Source organism: Monodelphis domestica, chromosome 6, assembly GCF_027887165.1.
Source record: "Monodelphis domestica isolate mMonDom1 chromosome 6, mMonDom1.pri, whole genome shotgun sequence".
In the NCBI taxonomy this organism is placed as follows: Eukaryota; Metazoa; Chordata; class Mammalia; order Didelphimorphia; family Didelphidae; genus Monodelphis; species Monodelphis domestica.
In genome coordinates, this window is record NC_077232.1 from 239044572 (window position 1) to 239064199 (window position 19628).

Genomic DNA, 19628 nt, shown 5'->3' on the forward strand with positions numbered 1-19628 from the left:
CTCAAGGCAACCGAAGCAGGAATTCATTTAGGATCTCCTACCGAATCCTGAACAGCATTACCAAAGGCAGCCAGGCAAGAAATCAAGAGTATTATACCTGTCAGAAATAAAATCTTGTTAAAACCATCATGCAGTATGCACAGGCACCCTGCATGAAAATGCAATTCAGGCAAACATGGCGGGGAACAAAAGTCAGCAGGGACAAACAACCGGAGACTAGAGGGTACACCTGACTGGCCAAGCCACTGGGAGTCTGGTACTGGCCAATGCTACTTCAAATAAAACTTATCAGGTTGTTGTTTTTTTTTGTCTTCTAGTTTTTCTATATGCTGAATTAATTTACATTATTAAATTAAATTTATTATTTATTTTTATTATATATAAATTATTAAATTGATAAAATAAAATTATATTACTTCATTAAATTATTTTGAACTAATTTTTGGCAGTAAATAAAATAGTTCAATAGTAAATAGTAAAGACTCATAAAATAGTCCTTTGACTATTCCAATAGTGTGCTAAGCCTGGAGTCAAGAACACTCACCTTCATTAGATTAGTTCATGAACTAGCTGTGTGACCTTGGGTGAGTCACTTAACTTGGTTTGCCTCAGTTTCCTCCTATGCAAAATGAGAGTAGGAAAAACTCAAAAAGTCAAAAGAGTCAGACATACCTGTTTTTCAGTCTTTTCTGACTCTTTGTGATCCCATTTGGGGTTTCTAGGCAAATGTATTGGAGTGGTTAGCCATTTTTTTTTCTCCAGCTCATTTTACAGCTGAGTAAGCTGAGGCAAACAAAGTTAAGTAATTTGCCCAGGGTAAGTAAGTAATTAAGTGTCTGAGGCCAGATTTGAACTCAGGAAGGCTCATCTTCCTGACGCTAAACCCTGAACTCCATCCACTGAGCCACTTTAGCTACCTATCAAAGGAAACTTAGGAGACATTTATACTCCCCTGACTTTGCCATATAGACAATTCACCTGGGATGAATTAACAAATAGAGTCATGTTAGAGCAGAGGATCTATAAATGTGTTTGTTTTTATATTTTGATAAATCCATTTTAATAGAATTGGTTTCATTTTAAAATCTATGTATTTTATTTTATGCATCTAAAACATATTCTAAGGGGTCCATAAGCTTTATCAGTCTGCCAAAGGGATCCATGGCAGAAAATTATTATGGACTCTGGATTAAAGGATAATGGGGGGTGGGAAAGGCTCTTCACTAGGGGTTTTCAAAATTCTATTACTAAACCAATTTCCTACTCAATTAGAAACTTCCTGAGAAAGGAGACCATAAGATAGAACCTGTGAAAGGCTAGAAAGATCTAAGTACTATGGAATTGCTTTTTAAAAATATATCGTTATTTCTTAATGACGCCCTCCTAGTCTCAAAACCTCTCTCTCTCATTAAAAAAAATAAGTCTGATTAGTCAAAGCATCAACATACTGGCCATAATGAAAACATATGACTCAATCTTCCCCTCAAGTCCTTTACTCTGCCAACAAAAATGATGGGAGGTCAACTTTATTATAAGCCATCTGCATTGATCCTAGTTCTAAAGTCTTTCAGCATTATTTTGTTTTTTATTAATATTGTCCTTATAGAAATAATTCAGCTAAAGTTCTCTTATTGATCTACATTGGCATGTAGAAATCTTCCCAAGTTAATTTAAATTCTTCATTTTTTTCTGATTGATTAAGGATATTCCATCATATTCATATAGCACCATTTTTTCTATCTATTTCCCAACCAATATCTACTTTCTTTTTAGTACTTTGCTTCTACAAAAAGTGCTGACCTGTTACCCTTTGTCCTTCATCTTACTGTAATATATGCTAAAGAGTGGTATGACTGGATCATGAAACTTTGTTTTTTGTAATAGTAGGATCAGAAAATAGTTTTAGCACTTATATTAATACTAGCTTTTTATTCATAATTAGGTTTTTAGGGTATGTGGCATTACTGATTTTATAACAAGACACATTTAAAGTGACTGTACTTATTATTCTGGGGAAGGGGGATTTCAGGGTGAATGGAGTGCGAGGATGGGGACCTAGAAAATTTTTAAAGGTATCCAAATCCCTAGGAGTTATTCAACAGAAAGTAGTTTCACCTTAAATTGAATGAAGCAAGGAATTTTAGAATCACGGAATTTCAAAACTGGGAAGAGATCTTAAAGATCATTGAGATATACCATTTGATTTTTACAAATGAGGAAATTGAGTCATAATAGTTATTTTTTATCCAAGATGGAATAGTGTGTTTAGGTACTGAATGGAGCCAGGAACTCAGACACTATCTATGAGACTCTGAGCAAGTCATTTACCTATTTGGCTCAGTTTCCTCGTTGGTAAAATGGAGATAAAAATGCACCTACCTTCCAAGATTGTTATGAAAATTAAGTGAGAAAACAATTATAAAGTACTTAACATGCTACCTATAGTAAATGCTATACAAATATTAGCCATCAATCAATGACAGGACTGAGATTAAAATAGAAGTTTCCTGAAACCTTTAATCATTTATTTACCTACTACCAACTCCTGACCTTTATGAGACTCGTCTTAACAGTATAGAATTAGTAGCTAAAGAAAAAGAAAAAAGAAAAAAAAATATTGAGTGTCCTTCAAGATTTTGGGGGTCTTATTAAATTGTAGGGAAGGAATAGAGTGAAAAGGAAAGTTAAAAGGAAAGAATGGGAAGTAACAGGGAAAGAATTGAAAGCCCCAAATGAGGATTACTCTTGAGTCCAGTGGTTCATGAACATTAGCTATTGAAATCATGTAATCCTGCTTTTATAGATTCACTTATGATGTACCCTATGTTTTCAATAACAATACCTTCTGATGAAATTCATAAATGATGTATTTTCATATCTTTTCATATCCATTCCCTGGCAACCATCTGCAAGTGTTTTGTTAAGTATGGTGGGGCTACTAGTTCAGTTGTGTGCTTCACACCTAAATATGAAGTCAGATTGCTTTGTTTTTCTTTCTTAGAATTAGATGCAATATATATGACATTTGGATGCATCCATGATATGGCTATTCTCTCCACTGAATAACCAAAATGACAATAATAAAAAAATGATACGTCATGGTAAAGTCTTTGAAATGTCCACAGTTAAGGAAAATAGAAGCAACACAAAAGTTCAAAGTTAAGAAAATGTTTATTCTTATTTTTGTAATTTTTCATTGCTTGAATTTCTGTATCCTCTTTGGATTTGAAATCTATGATAAATAGATAGACAGACAGACAGGTAGATATGGAGGTAGATTATAAAGAGTTGGATAAGAAAGACAGAAAGACAGACACAGGAATACAGGTAGATAAGTAGGTAGGTAGGAAAGTAGATAGATAGATAGATAGATAGATAGATAGATAGATAGATAGATAGATAGATAGATAGACTGATAGACAGACACATTTATAAATTAATTTGATCACAGTGTTTATTTAGACAAACTTCTTTATTTTTTAAATAAGGAAACTAAGACTCAGAGAGATTAATTGCTTTTTTACTATATCTTACAGAGTAAGAAAGACAGGATGAATATAAGAGAGGAAAAAATGAGAAAGAGAAAGATTGACTTAAGATTTCTTGAGAATTAGCATGGATACATTCTTTCCACTTGAAGCAACCTATCAAACTCAATTATTTGTAGTAGTTGACCAAGAACCTATGGGAATTTTATTGGTCAGATTGAAGTGAGTCAATCAGCAGACTTATTAAGGTTCTACTCTGCACCAACACTGCACTAAGGATGATTGATAAAGAGGAAAGAGTTAAGCTGGCAATTGAAGACAGATAGGTTTAAGATGGGTAAAAGCAGAAGAAATAAACTACCTGTTGAAGTAATGAGTAGGAATGAAGGCACAAATTTGGTCATGGACAGGGCATGTCTAAGTAATAAAGAAGGGACTGCTAGATTTTGGAGGGTAAAGGGAAATATGGTTGAATCAGAGAAATTTAAATGTCTAGGTGACTTTAGAAATAAAATAATCCAACTCTTTCACAAATTCATAACAGCTTAGAAATGATCCAAATTTTCCTGGCTCCCAACCTAATATTCTTCACTACAATTTATAGAATGCTTTGAAAGCTGGGCAGCAGAGTTTTGACCTGATGTGATGTAAAATGAGGGGACACTGAAGGTTTTTCAGTAGGAAGAAAACCTGGCAAAAGATGTGTTTAGGGAAAACTTATTTTGGTATGTTTAGAATGGTTTGGAGTCTGGTTAAACTGGAGGAAGGAAAGTTGCAATGAAAACGCTGATTGTTTGAATTGCAGCTGTACTGGATTAATAATGATGGTGGCAATAATGAGGAAAGGACTGTCAAAGTAAGAGCTAACAGGATTTGATTATAGGATCATTTATTTGAACCCAAAAAGGAACTTGGAAATTAATAAGACACACCCCCCTTTTTAACAAATGATGAAACTGTATCCTAGATAGGTAAGGTGACTTGACCAAGACTTGAGAGGCAGGGTGGTAAAGTGGATAAAGCAATAAGAGTGCTCCCACTAGGGTAAGAACAGCTGAGTTCAAACACAGAATGCGTATTTGCAGCAGTTTGCTGAAATCATGCAATCCTGCTTTTAGAAAATTGCTTTCAATGTGTCATCTGCTTTCAACAACAATATTTCCAGATGTAATTCCTAAATTATGCAAGACTTCTACATTTTCATAGTATTTTACTAGGTGTGTGACCCAGGGCAAATTATTTACCTGTTTGACTAAATTTCATCATCTGTAAAATGAGGGTAATAATAGTATCTATATCCAGGAGTTGTTGTGAGGATAAAATGAGACAACAAATAGTGCTTAGCACAGTATCTGGCACATAATAATTACTACATAAATGTTAGCTATTCTTTAATTCTTAAATTTTATATCTAAAATAATTTGAACACAGGTCTTCCTGATTTTAAGACTGGCATTCTGTATGTTATATTTTGCTGCCAGATTGAGTTTTGAACCTGGATCACTGGGGGAAGTCTAATTCCACTGACAGAAAGCAGGGCCATTAGAAACAAAGAGTATATATTTATAAGTCTAGTTTTAGATATGATAGGAATGAGTTGATCAAAAGATATCCAAATGGAAATGTTTAGTACATATATATGGGAATTCATATGAGGAAATAATTGGAAAGATCTATTTATAAATATATCCATCTATCACTGAAGTGATAGTTAAAGGAGTGAGAATAGAGGAGCCATGAGAGAGGGATTAGAAAGCATGAAAACCAGAGGGTGTAAAGTTGAATCTTGGGAAATGTCCTTTGTTACTCAACCACAAAAGCAAGAGTAGCTAGCAAAGGAAACAAGTTAGAGAAGCAATATAGAAGCAAGTAGAATTGCATGATGGGAAATTATAAGAAAGGAAGGATATGAAGATGCCAAGGAAAAGAGGATCTATGGTGTCAAACATAGTAGAAACATGAATGGAAATGACGACCATTGAGTTTGGTGAAAGGGGAATTAGTTGGAATGTGATGATTTAAAAAAAAGAAATTTCAAAATATGAGTGGAAAATTAGGGCATTACAGAGAAGATAAAGGGGAAAAGATATGATAAAGAAAATGGTTAAGAAACCAGAGTCAATTTAGGTATTTTCAATATAGGGAAGTCTTGTGTATATTTGAAGGAGCCATTGGAAAGAGTGATGTGTACATGCCTTCTATTAATCACTTGGCACCAACATCTGGACAACTCCGTAAAATTTCCCAAATATACAATAAATTATATCCTACTTCAATAATAAATTCAGCAATATATTTCTTTTCAACATCACCTGTCATGAAATATGCCCAAGCACAAATACTAAAGGGAAGTAAAAGAAATGGAATAAATCAAACATTTAAAATGAATGCTCCCTATGTTTTAGAAGCATTTTATCAACAAAGGATTATCCATTTTCAGCATGTGCCCCAAGAGAAGCAAAGAAAAAGAGGGGTCAAGCTTTCCATCAGGAGAAAAAAAGCCTGAAACATTAAGCTTCCTTTCAGACAAATATGCCTTAGGGAGAAGGGGGAAATAATAACTTTTAGTTATCTGTTTTATTGTTAGACAGTTTCTTTGTCTCTGGGTTGAACACAGACAGGAAAGTGGCACTGACTCCCTTGTCCTTTGTTTTTCTATTTAGTTGGATTTTTTTCTAGTTGAAAATATTTGCCATGTAGAGATGATCTCTACATTTTTTTTCCAGGCACAAAACCAAAGATGCTCTAGACCAAACTTCCACATTTTACAGAAAAGACAATTGAGTCTTAGGAAAGTTAAAAGACTTGTTGAAAGTTGCATAGATGAGGTAAAACTAGAGCCCCAGTTTCCTGAATCTGAGTTCATTCAACTGAACTGATTGTATGTGAAAAAGTCACATGAGAAAAATAAGCCTATCTAAAAGAAATAGAGAACAAAAACAAAACAAAACAAAAAATATTGCAATGTAGGAATATTTCTTTTGAATAATATTCTAAGTGACTTGGAGGAAGACTTTAATAGAAAGTTATATGATAGGAAGTGATAGAAGAAAGATTTTTTTAAAAGGGTAAGTGAATTTGATTGAAAACCTGATACACAAGCTGACTGTGATCTTTACCTTAGGAAACAGTAATTTGAATTGTTGATTCTTAAGTTAGATTTTAAATTTTAATCAAGTCTTTTTGGTTTCTAGACAGCTAGTGGTCCTAGATGTTCTACATGAGTGGTTTCTAGTTTCTTCCTCAGCCATTTATTAGCTGTGTGACCCTGGAAAAGTCGGTTAAACTTTATCTTCCTCAGTTTCCTTATCTATAGAATGAAAGTAATAATGCCATATATTTCCCAGGGTTGTTGTGACAATAAAACTTGTAAAGCATTTTGAAAACATCAAAGTCTTAAAGTACTATATAATTGTTATTTTTTTATTATTATTAATTTGCTCTACTGCTACTATAAATTCAAAGTCCCCTGTTCCTGGAAAGCATTCCTTCCTTACCTCCAGCTTCCAGGATCTTCTCTTTCTTAGGTTCTACTTCCTCTATAACATCTTCTATGATAGATAGAATTATTAGAGTTCACCATGTCCTCATTTTTTCCTTGTGGTTAATATGGAATTGCCACAGTTTAATGGCTGACTGAAGAAAAGGACTACGTGCTAGTTATTTTATAGACTTTGTATTTGTTCAGCAGGAAACTACAGCCTCATTGAACAGTTTTGCATAATAACACATAGAATCAAGGCTACAAACATTAATTAAGTTATTAAATAGTTGTCCTTCATAATGATTTTAAACAGCATCCTAATTAATGCATGGGTTAATTATGCTCTCCCATTACAGATATTAGCTCCTATTGCACCAAAGCCCTATTGTTTTCATTTTAAATTAGAGAAGAGCATGCCATGAACAGTGTTTCCCACAGCACCTGAACAATCTTTCATCTTAATACCAACTTTCCCCAAGCAGCCTAGCTCCTGGAATCTGACAAAATCTACCTTATTCCTCTGAGACAAAAACTGGTGCTATTATCTAAAAATTAGTCTGAAGGCTGCAGGTGTTTTGAATCAGGAAGGAAATAGTTGTACTAAGGTAGGGTTTAACTTCCCTTTATCCTCTATAAGGTTTTTTTTTTTCCTTTATCACTCCTGTTATTGGTAAGAAAAACTGCATTTCCTGTGAACCATCAACAATCAAATGGAAAACAGCTCCAAATCACTATTAACAAGAGAAATGCAAATTAAAATAACTGAATTTTACAAACCTATGAGATTGTAAACAATGACTTTGCTCAGATCTTCAGATGCTCACATCTTATCAAAATGTAAAGAATGCAAAAATTGGGAATGGCCTTGTATAGCTGGCAAAAAGAAGAGTGAGAATGTGTTTCTGCTCCATTGCTTCATTAGAAATTATGAAGTTTCTTCGCCAATATGAAGGAATTTTAGAGTGGTTAACCATTGGCTGGGTAAAAGCCCAGCCAAACCCATGGTGACCCTCAAAAAGCCCTCCAGCAAACTAAATCTAGAGAATAAATTGAGAAATAATCCTAGGCATTAAAAAAAAGAGGCTAAATGTAAAGCCAAGTTGAGCCAAAGAAACAAGAAAATACAGAATAACACACTTAACATATAAATGGTACTCCTGGGGCCTTGTTGTGCCACAGGTGTAGGTTGCCTTGACAATGTGTGCTCTCTCCGTGTGGCTCTTTACTGCTATATTCTATCTGTTGGCCTACATTATATATGTTTTTTGGGCACTATAGCTTTATATTGAGGAAAGGACATTTTGTAACTACTATTTATACTATGTCACGACAATAAATGGATTTGCTTTAAACTGATTCTATCAGTAGTAGTAGTAGTTGAGTTGTTTCAGTCATGTCCACATCCTTGTGACCCTTTTGGGATTTTCTTGGCAATGAAAAAGATAATTATAATCAATTGGCTTTTCACAATTTCATGTTAACTAATCTGATTAATTTGTTAAGTTGTGACTATTAATTGTAAGTGAAAATTCTACTTAATAATCAATAATTATAGAATCAAAGGAAATAGATCATTGCAAGATAGGTAATCATAGAGACAGACTTATGTGTTACTCTTTACTCTAGAGAAATGTGTGTTATGCTTTCTCTGAGGGAGCTTAATGCTTTTGGAAATTAGATCATCTAAGGCAAAAACGTACGGTAATGATCCAGGACAATTCTGAGGGATTTATGAGAAAAAACACTATCCACATCTAGAAAAAGAAATGTGGGAATAGAAATCCAGCATAAAACATATGATTTATCACTTGTTTATTTGGGTATATGATTTGGGGCTTGGGTATTAAAAGATTATTATAAAAATGAATAATTAAAACCTATTGCAAGATAATCATGTTTTCACTGGAAAAACCTGATATAAAGATGATTTGACTGTAGATACTTCCAAAGGGGCTACATTAACCATACATTTTTTCTGTCCTCTATAATGCCTTTCCCCATATAATTGACCTTCTAAGCACCAGGAGAGAAAGAAGTCTTTGTCTGTCCTACCTTCCCCACCTAGAAAGAGAGAAGATTGTTTGTTTTTTTCTTTGTTTAATCTATAAATATGTCAATAATGATCAGGATCTGAGACCATTCTAGGTATGTCTGTGGATGATGGAATTATGATTTTCATGCTCACAATAAAGCCAGTTTACTCAGAATAAAAATTTCCCAATCTTTTTTAAAAGCTTTAACAGCAAAGATATTCAAGTAGTTTGCCATTTCCTTCTCTAGCTCATTTTAGAGATGAGGAAACTGAGGCAAATAGAGTTGAATGATGTTCTAAGTTCAGACAGCTGGAGGCTGGTTTTTAACTCAAGTCTTTCTGATGCCAGGCTAAGTACTCTATCCACTATACCACTTACCTTCCAAGTGTATCAACTGGCTATTTTTTCCAATTAAAAAAAATCAGTTACATGTAGAAATGTTTTTTGGCAATTGTTTTCAGACACATTAGAATTCAGATTTTTTTACCTCTCCCCCTTCCAGGTGATGAATAGTCTGATATAGATGATAGCTGTACATTCATGTCATACATATTTCCATTTTACTCATGTCATGATAAAAGACATCTCAATATTATAGAAATCTAATGAAGGGAACTATAGCAGAAAATGGTATGCTTGAATCTGCACTCAGATTCTAGCAGTTCCTTCTTTGGCTGTGGATAGCATTTTTTTTTCTTTAGAATATTTTCCCATGGTTACATGATTCATGATTCTCACCACCCTCTCTCTTTCCTGTCCCTTCCCAGAGCTGACAACCGGTCCCCTGGGTTATACATGTTTAACTTTCAAAACCTATTTCCATGTTATTCATATTTGCAGTAGAGTGATCTTTTAACAACAAAACCCTTTTCATCTCCCTATCACATTATGTGAACCATCATATATTTTTCTAATGCATTTCTGCTCCCACAGTTTCTTTCTCTGGATGTGGATAGAGTTCATTCTCATAAGTCCCTCTGAATTGTCCTGGATCCTTGCATTGCTGCTAGTAGAGAAGTCCATTACATTCAATCATACTACAGTGTATCAGTCTTTGTGTACAATGTACTCCTGGTTCTGCTCCTTTCACTCTACATCCATTCCTGAAGATCTTTCTGGATAGCATTTTCATCACGGGTCCTTTGTGGTGGTGGTGGTGGGAATCTTGGTGATTGGCTTTGCTGATAATGATTTAGTCTTTCATAGTGGATCATCATGAAAAATTTCTGTCATTGTATACAACTGCCTGACTATTAAAGGCAAACAAACTGATGGAACCTATTGACTAGAGTTTTGAGTCTGCTGAACAATGAACTACCTTCACCCCTCTTCATAATTCCCTATCCCTCTATCTTGTGCTCATTGGTTCAATTTTCAAGGGTAGAGTGGTATGCTGGTATTTCAGAAATGTTGTGGTAGTTCCTTAGCATTTAAATAAGAAAATGGTCTTCATTTAGAGGAAATATTTTCAAAATGAAAATTTCTATTCCTAGAAATGTAGGGGTAAAGTTTCAGGAGAAAGAAAGAGAGAGAGAGAGAGAGAGAGTGAGAGAGAAATCAGAGACAGATAGAGGGACAGAAAACAGAGAGACAGAGGCAGAAACAGAGACAAAGAGACAGAGAGATAGAGAGACAGATACAGAGACAGAGAGAGAGAGAAAGAGACAGAGACAGGGAGACAGAGAGTGGTAGCTTGCTAAAGCAAGAACTTAAAACTGCCCAAAATGCTATGGATCTTGCAACAACTTTGACTATGTCATGGTCAAAATGAAGAATCTATGGAAGACAGGGATAATCATTTCTTCTCAAAATTGTAGGAGGACACTACAATATATCAAGTGGAAAAAGACTAGCATAGTAGAAAGAAGACTAAATGTTAAAAGTTCTTTACTGGTTCTTGGCTTTGCTCTTAAGACTGAGGAGGGAACCCTTTTACTTCACTAAAGCCAACTTTCCTCATATGTAAAATGAATATAACAAAGATGCACTACCATACCAACTTTACTTGGTTGTTATAAGGATGAAAGAATATATGGGAAAGCACTCCACAGATTACAAAGTACTATATAAAACTATTATAATTGTGATGATGATTATGAATAATATAATAAAAATAATATATATTTTAGGAAAACTCTGAGTATCCATGGTAACCTTGGTGAGTAATAAGTATAGTTATTTGATGCAATTTGTGTGTTAACTGCCTTAAAGCACCATCCAGGAACCTTATTAATTCCATTAATTAACTTGTTGAAAGATCTTAGGACAAACCAAGAAATCTCAGTGAATCTATGTGTTCTTATATGTAACATGGGAGGAATTGGACTAGGTTAGGTCATTTTTAACATTTTTTTCATTATGGATCCCTTTGGTAGTCTAGTGATGCCTGTGGACTTCTTATAAACATATATATATATATATATACATATATATATATATATATAATTTATACAAGTTCAAGAACCCTCTGAAATCTAGTCATAGACCAGACTCCAGGTAGATTTAGATAAATTTAATCCCTGGATTAAACGGTCCCCAAGTTTCCTTCCAGCTTTATAAACTCATGATTCATTAGAACATCAACAAGTTCTGACTGAAACTTAATGAACACTGAGATGTAGAATTAGGACTATTTACTGGCTGAAACTGTGAAATATATTCTCTTTTTTTTTAATATAGTTGAATCGGCATCCAAATTGTGAAGATTAGGTTCTCCCTACTCCCCAGTTTTTCCCCTTGAACTCTCCCATTAACTTAATGTATCCTTTAATTTTATAGAATAATAATAACAATAATAGCTACACACAATATATAGATTTTACCTTTGGTTTCTAAATATGGTTCCACCATTTTTCTAGTCACTCAGATTCATAGCTTCATTCATTCTCCACTTTTCAATCTCCCTCCTGTCACATATTGCCAATATCCACTTCTATTATCCCAAAGGTTCTTCCATCTCTGCTGCTCTCTCTATTCATGTAGTTTCTAGGATTAAGGCTCTTTTGCCTAAACTGAAGCAATGACCAATAGCCAACTGGACTCCCTGTTTCATTTCCTTCCCTCTCAAATTTATTCTCCACTCACATCTAAGGTGACATTCCCAAAACAAAAAATCTTACCATGTCAGTCTTATGCTTACAAAAACCTGGAGGCTACCTATTACCTCTGAAATTAAATTCAAAATATTGCCATGGACTTTAAAGGCCATTTATAACCTTGCCCCAAAATTCCCTTCACAAATTACAATCTAACTAAAGTACAATCTTGTTCTTCCACACATATGGCATTCCATATACCACCTCTACACTTTTGTACATATTGCCCCAACCAGGGCTGTAATCTACTCTCCTTACTTTTGCCTCATAGAATTTCATACCTCTTTCAAAACTTGGGTCATGACACTTTTGACATAAAGCCCAATCTCCCTAGTTGCTCGTTTCTCCCATCCAAAAATATCCACTACACATTTTACATATATTTATTGTACATGTTGTCTCCTTCAAAAAAACATAAACTCGAGTCAAAGAACGATTTGATTTTTTGTCTTTGTATCCCCAGAAGCCTCCAAAGTCTTGACACAAAGAAGATATACTAATAAACAACAGTAGAATGATCACTTGATTAATGATTTTTTTTCCATTCCTTCCCTTTCTCAATATATCTTCAGTACATTCATTTGTGCCTTGTGCTTTCTGCCTCTTAAATTGTTAGTTTACCATTAGGACAGGAACTTTAGCTATCAAAATTACTCTGTTCAGGGCTGATAACATGATAGAAAATTAATATGTTCTCTCCCTTTTCATCTCCATCTCCTATATTGCTTGGTTTCCTTAAAGTCCCAGTTAAAATTCAATCTTCTGTGAGAAATCTTTCTTGATTCTATTGCATGCTAGTACTCCTCTTCTGCTGATTATCTGTAATTTATCCTGTTTATTTTATTTAGAGATAGCTGTTTGCACATTTCTCTCCCATTGAAATATAAGGCAGAATGACCTTTTATCATCTTTTAGAAAAGGGACTGTTTTTTTTGCTTGTTTGTTTTGTTTTTGAATATACTATTTTTTCCTTCTGAATTTCTTGAACTAGATAAGCATCGAATAAATATTTTAATTTGTTGACTTCTTCACTTCACAAAGAAGTATAAGTTATATGAAGGCAAATCATTGTTATCCCATGCCTTTTGGCATGTGAAAAACAGGAAGATGAGTTCTCAAATCCTTTTTCTTGTAGGAAGTGACTGATACTTTACTCTGTTCCAAAGGGAGGTGGGAATGGTGAACTCTCCAGCATTGGAACTGGAGGGGGGATGCACTTCCCCTCTGGTCCATTCCCTCTGTTTGTCTACCCATTGATTGACCTCAGTAGCAGGAAATATCTTTTGAGCTCCTCCATCACTTGCTTCAACTTTCTAAGATATAAAAGAGCCTGGAGTTTAGTGTGCCAGTTCTGAAGCCACAGCTGAGAGCTATTTCTGGTTATCACTTCATCATTTCCTGTTGCTCTTTTCATTTCTGGTACAATCTGAAGGGCGAAGCATCTCAAAATGGTTTTACTGATGATAAGAGGCCTGCCTGCCTTTTTTTCAAGTTATATTTTCATCCCACCACTTAGCTAGCTTGAGAATAACTTGAAATACTTACTGGATTGAGGATAAGGGTAAAGAAAAGTTCTCCTCCCTGTATACTCTTGTCCAGTTCTTTAGGGCCTCCTGGATATTCTTTGTAGAAAATTGTGTGTGTGAAAAGACCACAAGTTTGTCGAGGAAGAACCTGAATGAAAAATTAACAAGTCAGAAAAAAAAAGTTAGTTTTCATTTGGATGTGTGGAAGCTGTGACATTTCCCTCATCAAAATTATATATGATAGGGCAACCATTTCACAAGGCCAAATACAAATTGAAAGATTACTTTTAGTCTGATAAAGCAAGGGTGTCACAAAAAATAAATGGGATATTTATTCGAAATTAAAAGAGAAATTTGAAGTGTTTTAAAAATACTGTTGATATAGAATTATTTTAATTCATGCAGACCTTTTAAATCAAATACATTGTAAAAATGAAATGAAATTATTTGTTTCCTTTCAAATTCTATATGTACATTAAAGGATGAAATCAATGTACTGACAATGTGCTTTTGAGGGAGGAAAATGACATCTTTAATTCAATTGAACCTTTGAATTACAAAGGAAAGATTGAACTACTCTAATGCTCATATTCCCAATTTTGACATCTGGTAGTTGTCAAAGAATTTATGTTTTTTGTTAGTCATTCTTTAAAATCCCAGAACATGTATACACCATATAATGGTAAAAAGGTCACCTTTTCATCACTGAATAACACAAATGCTATTATTTATTACTATTGTACACCTGCATGGTGAAGACATTTTTCAAAGTCTTATGTTTTTCCATATGAAATATCACGACAATTTTATCAGAAGGCAAGGAGTGAAGTTGTGTAAGTAGGCACATTCCTCAGCTAAATCTTACAGAATGACTTGCTTATGGCCCGTGTTCATCACCATGAGCTCAAAGTGGCAGGAAATTAATGCACTTGCTTTGGGGAATAGCTTGCTTACCAATTCAATTTCTAAGGAAAGAGGCTCTTTTTATTGATTGTTCCTAGTAAACTGATTCAAAACTTCTGTCCTATCACTCAAAGTTTAAGGTCAACTTGGTTCAAAATGCACCTTCAAAATATTGGTCCTTGTTTTCAAAATTAAGGAAAAACAAAGTATTTGAAGAATCATTTTAATCATTGAACTTTATTACAGAAATTTCCTTGTTTTTTTTTTCTTTTTGAGAATGTCTACTAATAAATATGCTATTATCTTTATAGCTGCCATTATTAGGGTTGTACTAAAATTTGTTCTAGGTGTTGATAGATTTCCTGAGCACATCATTGCCAATTCACTCTGAATAGCCTACTTTAGGATGCTCATTTAATGAAACCTTACACATGCTCTTAATGAAGGAAAAAAGGTGAGGTTACTATGGAGAGGTAGAAGAAGGACTTAGAAGCACCTCTATTGTAATATTAAACTACAGTTTTAATTAATTCACAGAACGTTAGTCCCGGTGAAGTCTATGCTTTAAGATATTAGAATATGAAGCATTATTAGTTTGTTTTCCCTTGATCTGAACTGTGAAATCATTGGTATGGGGAATATTCCAATGTGAAAATCTCTGTGGTAATGCACACTAACAAATTTTCCATAATTAATAGATTATATATATATGTATATAAATGTATAGACATGGTAAGTTGCCTGAGGCATTGAGAAGATATGCAACTTGCCAAGGATGTTACAGTTGATATGTGTTAGAAGTAGGACTTGAACTCAGGTCTTCTTGACTCTAAAGCCAGCTCTTTACACACTCTACCAGGATGCCCTAACATCACACACAAATAAGAAATAACAATCTCCACAAAACAAAACAAAATGAAACATTATTTCTATTGTGATTTAATTTATTCACTTAAATGATCATTATAATACTTGGAAAGGTTATTTCACAAAATTAATGACTAGAAGGTTTGATCTTGCTTTGCATTCATTAATTTAACAAATATTTATGCATAGTGCTGCTATATCTGTTATACAATTTTCAAAGTATATATAGCACAACTTCTTTCCTTGTGGAACTGAAAATCTAGATAGGAGAACAAAATATAGTAAAAAGGCTACATGATATGGAATGCCAAATGAAAAGGTCATACACTGTGGGAAATCTAAGAAAGGAGAGATCATAGTGAACTCAGGGGGTTAAGCAAGCTATAATGCAAGAGATGTACGGTAGAATTTCAAGAATGTGTAACATTTTGGAGAGCGATCTGGAATTATGCTCAAAGATTTATAAAAACTGTGTATACCTTTTGACCCAGCCATATCACTATTGGTTTTATTTCCTAAGATGATCAGGGAAAAGGAAAAGAACTTGTATTTTCTAAAATATTTATTGTAGCTCTTTTTGTAGTGGCAAAAAACTAGAAATTGAAAGGAAGCTTATCCATTGGGTAATAGCTCACAATTTGTGGCACATGGTTGTGATGGAATACTACTGTGGCATAAGAATCAAGAGCAGGTTATTTTTGGGGAAAAAAACACAAAAAGACTTACATGAAATTATGAAGAGTGAAATGAACAGAACCAAGAGAACATTATATACAGCAACACAAATAATGTTTTTGATGAATGGCTTCTGTATGTCCATATCCAGAGAAAGAGCTAATAGAAATAAACTAAGACATCATTTTATATATATACAGCTTATTGTTAAATGATGCCTTTTCTAATGGGGAAGAAGGGAAATAAAGAGGGAGTTAACTGGTTGTTTTAAAGGAACAAATAAATAAATAAATAAATTCAAATTTAAAAAGAACGAGTAGCAGTTAAGTAAATATTGTGTTAGAAAACTTTAAGTAGGGAAATCAGAATAAGTAAAGCCAAAAATATGAAAATAGGAGAATGAAGAGAAGAAATTGCAAGTTTGGAATGGATTGTAGAAAGCTTTGAAAGCAAGGCTAAGGCTTAAACTCTATTTTATAGTCAATAAGAGTTATTTAAGATTTTTGAACCATAAAGTGACATGGTACATGAAAACCATGTTTGAGAAAATTTAATCTGATGCTAAAGAAATTGAGAATAGGGTAGGGAGATTAGTTAGGAATCTGTTGAAATAATCTAGGCATGAAATGATAAGAGCTAAAACACAGTAGTGTTAAAGATAATGAAAAAGGAAGAGCAGATGAAAGGAATATTGTAGAGGAATAATTGATAGAACTTGACTAAAACTAGACTGAAAGTGACTGACTTGGAGTCAGGAAGACTCCTCTTCCTGATTTCAAATTTAGCTTCAGATACTAACTAGATGTGTCAATCTAGGAGTCACTTAAAATAATTTTCCTTAGTTTCCTCATCTGTAAAATGAACTGGAAGGGGAAATAGCAAACCACTCCCGTGTCTTTGCCAACATAACTCCAAATGGGGTCATGAAGAATCAGATATGAGTGAAAAATGGCTGATTAATAACAGGTTATCTAATCAAGTTATAGGCAAGTAAAAGATCATGATAGTGAAATTACAATAGTCACCAACCCTCAATTGATTATCTAGCCACAAGAAAAAGAACCACTATTTACTTAGTGCTTTAAAGCTGGGGAAATATTTTACAGCATTATTATTAAAATTCTCTAGATGAGGACACTGCAGATCACTCAGCTAGGCAGTGACTTCTTCATGGTCATACAGCTATTAAATGTCAGAGGTGAATTTCAAATCCACATCCTTCAGAATCTAAGCCTAGCACTTCAACCACTAAATGGAACTATAGAGATAGCTTTGGGTCTCATATTTTTTACTGGTATAAAAAAACTTTCTGGTGATGGAATTCCCTCTATCAATGTGAATTAACACATCCTATGCAACTTATACAATTAGAGCAGGAGTTCTTAAAGTTGAGGTTACTAAAAAAATTTTAATAACTGCATTTCAATATATTTCATGCATTTAACAATATTATTCTGAGAAAGGCTCCATAGATCTTACAAGACTGCTCCTCTCCTAGAGTACAGAGACACCCAGCAGCCCATAGCCAGAATGCATGAGAGGTAGGATCTGAACCCCATCCTAACTATGCAGCCATATCTACATTTGTCTTTCAAATGACTAGTGCATTTAGAACACTTTTGAATTTTTTAGCGGGTTTATTTGGAGAGACCTGCTTTATTATTTATTTTTAATATTCTTTTCTTTTAAAAATCTGAATTCCAAATTCTGTACTTCCATGGTCCCTCTTCCACACTGAGAAGGCAAGGGATAAATTAATTATACACATGAAATCATGCAAAAATATTTCCATATTAGCTATATTGCAAAAAAATAGAATATGAAATAATTATAATTCAGTTTTCACTCTGATGTCAACATTTCTCTCTGTGGATGTGGATAGAAGATTTTCATCATGAGCCCTTTGGAATTGTCTTGGATCACTGTATTGATCAGATTGACTAAGTCATTTACAATTGATCAGCATTAAAACATTGCTATTACTGTACACAATGATCTTCTGGTTCTTACTTCACTTTGCATCAGTTCATATAGATATTGTTATGCTCCCCCCCCCAGCCACAATACTTGACCATTTCTTATAGTACAATAGTCATTCATCACAATTATATGTCACAACTTGTCCAGAGTACTAGTGGGGGATCAATATATTGTATCTCTTGTCCACATCAGTCATTCCCCAGTGGATGAGCATCCCCTCAATTTGGAAATTTTTGCCACCACAAAAAGAGCTGCAATATATATTTTAGGTCCTTTTTCTTTTTCCTTTGATCTCTTTGCAATACAGACCTATTAGTGGTATTGCTGGGTCAAAGGGTATACACAATTTTACAGCCCTTTGGGTAAAGCTCTAAATTGCTCTCTGGAAAAATTGGACCACTTCACAAATTTATCACCAGTTTGTTTTTTTTTAATATACCTCTTCTTCCTCATCACCTCCAGGATTTTTCATTTCTTATAGGTGAAATGTGATATCTGAGTTGTTTAAATTTTTATTTCTCTAATCAATAGTGAAATTATTTAATTTAAATTAATATTTAATAATGGTGATTTAGACCACTTTTTCATATGACTATAGAAAACTTAGATTTCTTGTTCGGAAAACTTCCTACTCATATCCTGCGACCATTTATCAGTTGGAGAATGGCCCTTATTTTAATAAATTTGGACTAGTTGTGTATATATTTGAGAAATGAGGTTTTTATCTTTATATTGATATTAGTACTTTTCCTGTGTCTGGACCTGTGACTTGGTCCCCTGATCTCCTGCAGCCACAAGTGCTAGCATTTCTCTCTACCTTGGAACTGTGACCAGGGTCCCTGCCCCCTTTTAGCTGAACACAAGCACTTATCCAGGTCGTGTAACTGCCTCTCATTGCCAGTTGCACCCAGTGTCAGGAAAGGGTTGCCTGATGCTCCTGCTGTTCCCCTGACCTGTTCTCACTTTGGTGGCACAGATCTCTCCTGCTTACCTCCTACCTTGTCTTAGACTTGAAACATGTCTCCTTCTGACCTTTCGTTGGCTCTGCAGCTCCAAACTTTGATTTGAGAAGTTATTTTAAAGGGGTGGGGAGGAGAGAATTCAGCTGGGTTGCTGCCTGTTCTCTGCCACCTTGGCTCCCTGGATTTCAAATTGTTCTTTAACTTGTCCCTCAGCAGCTATGATCCTGCCAAAAGACTGCATTTGGCAGCTTAAAATGTCATAACAAATCCATTCTAGGCAAATAAGCTCATGGCAGCATGAGGCAGTACAAATTTCCAATAATTCTATTGTTAGGAAACTCTCACTAGTGTAAATTCCAGCAACAAGAAGCCCCCCTCTCTGCACTCCCACCTTCAACAACACTTTCTTAAGCTAGAAAGTCACCTTATATTGTGGAAGAGGAAAAAGTGAAATCAATGTAAAAGTGTGAATCAATGTGATCCTTTCAAACACTGCTTGACATTTTTGTAGACACTTGGGTCAACACCTGCTTTGAATTCTTCCAGGCATTTTTAAAATCTGTTGAAAAATAAGAATTTACCTGAAAGGGGAAGTCCTCCTCTACCTATGTGTGC

At 34.3% G+C, this 19628-nt stretch overlaps 1 protein-coding gene across 1 annotated transcript in view; it reads right to left on the reverse strand.

The window, feature by feature from the left end:
• LOC100011021 (bifunctional heparan sulfate N-deacetylase/N-sulfotransferase 3) overlaps nt 1–19628 on the reverse strand; it is a 230393-nt gene that overhangs the window by 81016 nt on the left and 129749 nt on the right. The window contains exon 6 of the mRNA XM_001362764.4: nt 13646–13774. Coding sequence (XP_001362801.1) covers nt 13646–13774 — 129 coding nt within the window. The remainder of the gene's footprint in view (nt 1–13645; nt 13775–19628) is intronic.